Genomic DNA, 7804 nt, shown 5'->3' on the forward strand with positions numbered 1-7804 from the left:
ATATATATATATATATATATATATATATATATATATATATATATATATATATATTTCTATATAAATAAAAATATATATCAATCGTTGCATATAGACATACATGCACACAGGTGTATGTATGCAAATTTAAACCACAATCAGTAGTTGCATAAATGCTTGCTTGGTATATATAGTGTCATTGGAGCTGTTATTTGTTGCCTGATTGTCCTTCGGGAGCAACAGTAGCCTGCTTCCCTCCCCCTGTTGTGCGTTGTGGTTTTTTTTTTCCCTTCCTTCCATAATTTTTTCTCCCTCTGGCTTAGAAGTGTCAATCACGTCCCTTCTGCCATTGGCTGGAGAGTTTGCGTCAAAAAGTTGCCAGTGAGGTGCCTTGTCTGCAAATGTTCACAAGAGAGGGACAGACCTTGAGCTCTAAGCAAGACTCGAGTATTTTGCAAGTCTAGCACAAGATCCTCCTCCTGCTACCCCTTTGTATGTGACTGAAGAGGGATATCACATCTTTAAGCTCTTAGGTTGCTCCTAGTCATCCCAGGAAGGCTGAGGAGTCACTTTTTCCCTATAACCTACTTGTTTTAAATTTAATTTCAGGATAAAGACCAACAGCCTTAGCCAATCGTTTGAGGATCATCTAAGGTAAGTCTTTGAAACCATTTTTTTTTATTACTAGCATGATATTGATGCTGATTATATGTGCTGATGACTATATGTACTGATTATCAGTCAAGCTTATCCCAAAATGAAAGGTAGCTGCTTTTACACAACAAGCTGCAAGTTGTTGAGCCATTAGCTTAATTAACAAAGGAATAGCTCATATAGGGCCAGTAGGAGCCCAACACAAAATTTGTGTATGTATACAATAAATAGCTGGTTGCTTTTGTCATTGTGAACAATGCATTTCGATGACTTGATGCAACATCTCCAAAAGTGCCTAAAACAATACAGAATAGGCATTTAAGCTAACGGATCTCCATTTATTTTTAAATAAACTGAAATCAGTGTCTTCATTCAGGAAAAACACAAACAGTACTAACCAGATAATTGGGGAGGCGGGGAGTTCCTTCCCCTGTCGTCTCTCCCTCTCTCTTTATTCACTGTGAATTGAAGGGTGATTTTTTTTTTTTTATAGGAGCACAAGGGATGTTTAAAAAAATAAGGCTGGGATGTTGAAAATTCGTAGATTGCTCTTGATTACAAACTGATCATTTTGATGAAAAAATAAATTCAATTAAAATATTGGACTCTCAATTATTGCAATTATTGACAAAAAGATTTCTACCCAGACTCTGTTCAATAGGTTGAACCAGAAAAGTCATTCTAAGAAACAGGTTTGTCCAGGGGCAGCAAACTCATGACAAAGTCCAATGGTACCAAAACTATTTTATTTGTTATTGTGCAGTGCATACATTTTTTTAACTCCTGTAGCAAATTTTGGATGGATTATTATTACAAACATTGATAGATTTGAGTGTACATCACTAACAGATGTTACCTGCAACAGCAGATGTTGTGAGTTAATTAAACAACACATAATTACACACAAAGTGCTACAATGTTACGTTAGCATAATGTTTATTTTGAAGCCAGAATAATCACAAAACCAATTACATCCTGTTTATTGACAATTAAACTAAAACATGTAAAAAAAAATAAAACAAATATATATATATATATATATATATATATATATATATATAATTATATATATATATGCACATAAATGTGTTGGTTGAATAAATAGCTGGTTCATTATAAATATTTAAAGAAAAAATGCAGCATGCGTAAAAAGTCCATGAAATAGTTTTCAAGAATAGCTCATAGCTTTTTTAGTTTCAGTTACTAAAATGTCCAGACACTAAAGTTCATCATACTAAGTTTTAAATTATTTATGCTTCTAAATTGTGTATAACTGTTCATTTTATCCATCTATGTAGTTAAAAGTTAGTACACATTGCGCATAACAATAAAAAATATTTCTATACTGCTACAATGTAATGAAAAAACAACAAAAACCGACTGCACCAATTATAGACTGTAATATAGTTTTTACCAGTAATTAAGGAAACAATCGAAACAACGGTAGCAAAATAATTGTGTGTCCCCCTTCATAATTGGTTGATAGTGGTCAAGTCCTATGTACTCACACTATAGAGTTTTTATAATTTTTTTTTTTCTTGTTATACAAAAAGGCCCGTTAGTGTATATGTGTTTTGTTTTATGGCTATCAGGCAGAAAATTAATCAGCACCAATGCTTTTGCAGGGCTGAGCATGGCGTTGTGTAATTAGGGGACTTGTGCCACTCAGATTATCTTGTTAATTTATCATGAAAACATTTATTATAATTAATTATTGGGCAAGGCAATTATTACTTGAGCAGGCGTAGAGCAACTGGTTAAGAGGAAATAACGACAGACTATAGTTCTTGTGCAGCCGTTTGCTGAACTTATTAAATAGGAGGGGGTAGATCAGGAAAAAAAAAGGGACTTGTCTTTGTTCCAGTTTAAATAAATATATATATATATATATATATATATATATACACAATTAGTTACCTTGTTTATATTATTTTAATACTCATCCTAAAAAGTAATAAAATAAAAACAATAGGAGTGTTCTAAAAAAAATTACTTTTACTTTGTAAAAACGTATTCATCATAATGTCTTGCTTATATCCACTATTTAAAGCTTTTATGAAATGCTGAAAATTCATCACAGCATTGTTTTCATTTAATTGTAACACTAGTATGTTGACCAAAGTAAAATAAAAACAATGTTTTAAAATTTTTAGCAGTATTTTAAAATGCAGAAGGGTAAAATAAAATTATACATTAGCATTCAAATTAAATAATAACATTAAAAATATAAATAGTCCAAATGCTATATATATATATATATATATATATATATATATATATATATATATATATATATATATATAGCATTTAGACTATAAATCTATAAATGTGCACAATTCAGGTGTATTACTAAGCTACTAAGCTTTGTAAAGTAATTTGTCAGTTATGTCATTTTAAAACAGAATTTTCTGTCAATGGTATCTGAAATTCACATTGTCAAAGAAATACAGTTTGATAAATACCTTAAATCTGGAGACTATGATATTTTAATATTTAAATATCCTAAAATGCAAAATCTCTTTAATTAGAGTTTACTTTGATTCTTCATAGCTATGATATGACACAAATATATACTTGCTCACTTGAAATAGAAAATGTCCTACTTATTTGGCACTGGAAAATGTTTATTTTTAAAGGCATTAACAGGAGAAAAATCCAGGTTGTGTATTTTGGGCTATAATGATAATACCTTGCCTCTCCCTATGTACCCATCCAAGTTCAGAATGTCTGCTTTCCATGATTGTTTTTTAATTGGAACTTAAAGAGCTGTTTGTTTGACTTTGTCTTTTTTACACGTATAAATAACATTTTTCAGGACACCAATAAATCAGTCACTTACCTCCAAATCTAATTAGGACATCTACTAATTAAGTGAACATGAATGTTGGGGCTGCCAGAGAAGATTGATCTTGGTCAAGTTAGATTTGTGTATTGCAAAGTTGCTACTGCACGAAAAAAAACAGGCTTACCCCAAACGGTGCTTGTAACAAAATGCACTGGGATAATTAAAATGAATGCGTTTTCTAATAGCTAAGCAGACTGAGCAGAGATTGGTTTCCTGAATTGTGTCTTTGTTTCTGGTAAAAAAAAAGCTTTTGTTTTCACCCATTATTTATTTAGCCAAGGAGTCCTTTGTCTCTGCAAATGGCCCCAATCAAGTTTTGTTTGAGACAATTAGGGAGTGTTAGCCAATGAATCTTATGCAAATGGACAGACTTGGGTGCGCGTTGCAAGCAATTCAACACCTGGTTTTGTCTCGCAGGAAGGCGTGTTGAATGGCCATGGGGTGTTACTCTTTTTTTTTTTTTTTAGGACACATTTATCTAGTCAGCATCCCCTTGGTCCACAGGGCAGCTGGGGGTCTCAGAGTCCTTTAAGAGCATGAGCAAATGACTAGTGAACCTCACACACTAACAAGCCACCATAGGTAAAGGACCTGCCCCCAGTACTCTCTGTTAATCAGCAAATTTCTATTGACTTGTAGAAAAATTGATTTGAAAGGAAGATTGAGCCAAGGAGACCTAGACTGCCTCAACCATTCACCACGATTCCGGATTGCTTTGCCGTTTGCCCTCCACGCCAAAACATTAGCATGATGTCTTATCTCAAGCAACCACCTTATGCAGTCAATGGACTGAGCCTAACCACCTCTGGGATGGATCTGTTACATCCATCCGTGGGATATCCTGGTAAGTAATACTTTAACTAAACCTGGTTATCTAAGCTATGTAGGCAGCTTTTTGAGGTTATTAGAACAGGTTTGCACCACACTGTTATAGATTTTCTGTGTTGGGCTTAGTAATCAATTTAATCACACATTTAGACTCTACTAACTACAGTAATACCAGCATTTAAACAATTCACCTATCCTCTGTACTTAGTTTAATTTTTATGTTTGGGTTTCTCAAATATACATTCTTTATTAAGGCCCGTGAGTGTGTTTATTATGTATTATCCCCTGACTATTTTATTTATGAATTGTTTTTTTAATTTTAAATTCAGTTAAATATATAGTGGTATTACTAGTAAATGTATTTGTGAATTTAACTGTTAATATTAATATTAAATGAGGCACTAAAGTGTGTAAAAATAATAATAATAAAAGAAAATGTCACTTTAAAAATTGTTTAATTATATTCCATGATGTTTATTTATAACTGATATAACTTATTTTTAAAAATTTGGATGTAATCTTACACTTATTTTATTTTAATTTCTTTATTTATAATTGCTGTTCAATAAACCTGATGTCATTGAGTAATAATTATATAATGACACTTTGCTGTGTCTTCAGCTACCCCCAGAAAGCAAAGAAGGGAGAGGACCACGTTCACCCGGGCACAGCTTGATGTCCTTGAAGCACTTTTTGCCAAAACTCGTTATCCTGACATCTTCATGAGAGAGGAGGTGGCTTTAAAGATTAATCTACCAGAGTCCCGAGTACAGGTGAGACAAAATTTCCAATTATCTAGAGTTGTTCTAATAATTTAGTGATTCACAGACACTTCTTGATTTATTTCCAGTTATTTTCAAAGGATGATCTGTGTGATCTATTTTAAAGTGAAAACATTGTTCAGTTTTTAAAGCAAAGATTTTCAGTCACCTGCGGCATAATGCTTACATTTCCTTATAGACGATTTCATCACAGCTGTGCAAAGTTTAATTGTCTCTCGGTCCTAGGAGTGATCTCTAATGAAATTACTTTATTTTTGATTGAAGGTTTGGTTCAAAAATCGTCGAGCAAAATGCCGCCAACAGCAGCAACAGCAGCAAAATGGAGGTCAGAACAAAGTCAGGCCTACTAAGAAGAAGACCTCTCCATCCAGAGAGGTCAGCTCAGAGAGTGGTACCAGTGGTCAGTTCACCCCTCCATGCAGTACCTCCGTGCCAGTGATCTCCAGTAGTACAGCTCCTGTGTCTATCTGGAGCCCTGCCTCCATCTCTCCTCTTTCTGATCCTCTTTCAACATCCTCCTCTTGTATGCAGAGATCATATCCCATGACATATACCCAGGCTTCAGGCTACAGCCAAGGATATGCAGGATCAACGTCTTACTTCGGTGGAATGGACTGTGGATCTTATTTGACCCCTATGCACCATCAGCTCCCTGCACCTGGTGCTACACTTAGTCCAATGGGCACCAATGCAGTAACCAGCCACCTCAACCAGTCTCCAGCCTCATTGTCCACTCAAGCCTATGGAGCCTCAAGCTTGGGCTTCAACTCCACTGCTGATTGCTTGGATTACAAAGACCAAACAGCCTCTTGGAAGCTAAACTTCAATGCTGACTGCTTGGATTATAAGGACCAGACCTCTTCTTGGAAGTTTCAGGTTTTGTGAAACCCATTTTAGCAAGTGGGGAACTTTTTCTTGGTGACAAATACATTTGGACAGTCCAGATCCTCGCCAGGTCTTTGGCTAAAGAACACAAAAGACATTGTTTTTCTTGTCCACAAATCCCCTTGCTGGCAAGTACTGGAGTGGATCTCAACAAACTTCTCAAGTCTTGGAGAAAAAAAAATAAAGACACCTATTTATGTCTTGATACAGTTGTGATCACCATAGTTTTTAGCAAAGTGTTGGATAAAAGTTTGAAATGAAGTCCATTCTAGCTCAGGCAGTTACTTAAGTCCAGGCTCAGGGGCTTGTCTACACCCAGAGCGGTGCCCAGTGTTAGCCAACTTTTGGGTCTACCAATGGAATGGCCACGTGACTACTAGATGGCACTGAACATTTCAGGGCTGAGTGAATTTGTGCGTTACTGATTGTCATAGATGCACTACTTTATTTAAAGAAACAAAAACAAAATAATAATAATAATAATGTTTATAAGGAGTCATTATGTAGTTTTTAAAAAGACAATCAGTGTGTGTCTTCTATCAATGGTAAATCTGTGTTTTTTTTTTAATTTGTGCTAGACTTTAATGCTGTGATCTCCTGTATTATATGCAACTGTGAACTCCAAAACACAAGGAGTTCTGCTGTGATTCAATAGATTCTAAGTAACATTCCCAGTTCAGAAAGAACCTATTTATCATTCAAAAAGAGTGTCTTTGCCATGGATGAACTGAAAAGAAAGTTTGTTTATTCTTAAAAATGTTCCCTCAAGGTATAGTTGGATATCAAATTTGAAATTGCATGGATTGTGGCTGACAAAAAATATCGGTTTCTTTAAAAAACACAAAGACTTTGGTTATCATTTAACCCTATTAGATTATGGAAAATCATTGGCGTTTATTCTTGACTATGTGAAGGAAGATCTACCTAAGTATATATGATGCATAGACCTCTTTTTTTATTCATTTTTGGATCTGGCAAACATGTATGATTCTATTAAAATGGCTCTAGCACAATGTTATGTCTTACTCTTTGATTGTGCACTGTAACTAATTGTTGGTATGGGGAAGTATGCAACGCTTAAACACCTGAGTAACTTTTATAATTGGTGTCATGCTCAAACATTTTGTCTGGTGCGTTGAGATCAGATACACTTCTTAAAATGGTAAAGATTTTATCTTTTTTTTTAATTTATTTTATATTTTGTTTTCTTTTTATCCATGTGGCCAGCTGTAAATGAATACTTTTGCATTGCAAGGCAGTCATTTTGCTTAGCATAGCTTAATTACTATGTACATTAAGATATGACTGGATTGCCCTGTTTTTCAAGTTTTCTTGCTCACAGTGGTGGTATCTGATTTGCCACAAATCTATACTTTTTTTTTTTTTTTCTACAAAGACAGAAAAAAAGATTTGAAGCGTAATTAATATCTGAACAAAAGGGCGTTTCAGAATGTGAAAACCTGTAATTTTATGCACTGAACAGAAGGAGCGCCTTACAATTTTTCTACTTCTCTTACAAGAGCACAGAGGTACAAAAAAAAAAACTTTACCATATGTTTTACCCCGCAGGTAATATATGCAGTTACATCAAATATTGCAAATATTTTTTTTTCAAAACCATTTTCTATTCATTATGCATGCCCTAGCAACAAGTTCAGGTCTGATTAAAAGTGTAAATATGAAGTTATATGCAACTAGTCATTACTTTCCTACTTACTTAATGTCAGTATCCAATATCTGCATCTTTCAAGCTCCATTAAAATACTTAATTTGCTTCCAACTGGGAAAACATAAACATTCCAAGATATGCAACTAATTGAATACTTTCTGT

The 7804-nt window shown here is 34.1% G+C and overlaps 1 protein-coding gene across 2 annotated transcripts; it reads left to right on the plus strand.

The window, feature by feature from the left end:
• Positions 1 to 343: 343 nt before the first annotated feature.
• On the plus strand, positions 344 to 6938 carry OTX2 (orthodenticle homeobox 2). 2 transcript variants are annotated; one of them, XM_082275270.1, is made up of 5 exons: positions 382 to 471; positions 589 to 633; positions 4118 to 4322; positions 4928 to 5079; positions 5353 to 6938. In XM_082275270.1, exons 3-5 carry the CDS (start codon positions 4226 to 4228, stop codon positions 5971 to 5973), a joined length of 870 nt encoding a protein of 289 aa, XP_082131396.1. In that variant the 5' UTR covers positions 382 to 471; positions 589 to 633; positions 4118 to 4225; the 3' UTR covers positions 5974 to 6938. The 2 variants fall into 2 exon arrangements, with proteins under 2 accessions (XP_082131395.1, XP_082131396.1); XM_082275269.1 differs by having other exon boundaries at positions 344 to 633.
• The last annotated feature ends 866 nt before the right edge of the window (positions 6939 to 7804 follow it).

Source organism: Pelophylax lessonae (assembly GCF_965119305.1).
Source record: "Pelophylax lessonae genome assembly, chromosome: 13".
NCBI lineage: Eukaryota > Metazoa > Chordata > Amphibia > Anura > Ranidae > Pelophylax > Pelophylax lessonae.

Excerpts from the sequence above, each read along its gene's own strand:
- OTX2 (XM_082275269.1), top strand. The coding sequence starts at position 4,226 with ATGATGTCTTATCTCAAGCAACCACCTTATGCAGTCAATGGACTGAGC. Across the intron at positions 4,323-4,927 it reads TCCATCCGTGGGATATCCTG|CTACCCCCAGAAAGCAAAGA; the intron begins GTAAGTAATACT and ends CTGTGTCTTCAG. Across the intron at positions 5,080-5,352 it reads TACCAGAGTCCCGAGTACAG|GTTTGGTTCAAAAATCGTCG; the intron begins GTGAGACAAAAT and ends TTTTGATTGAAG.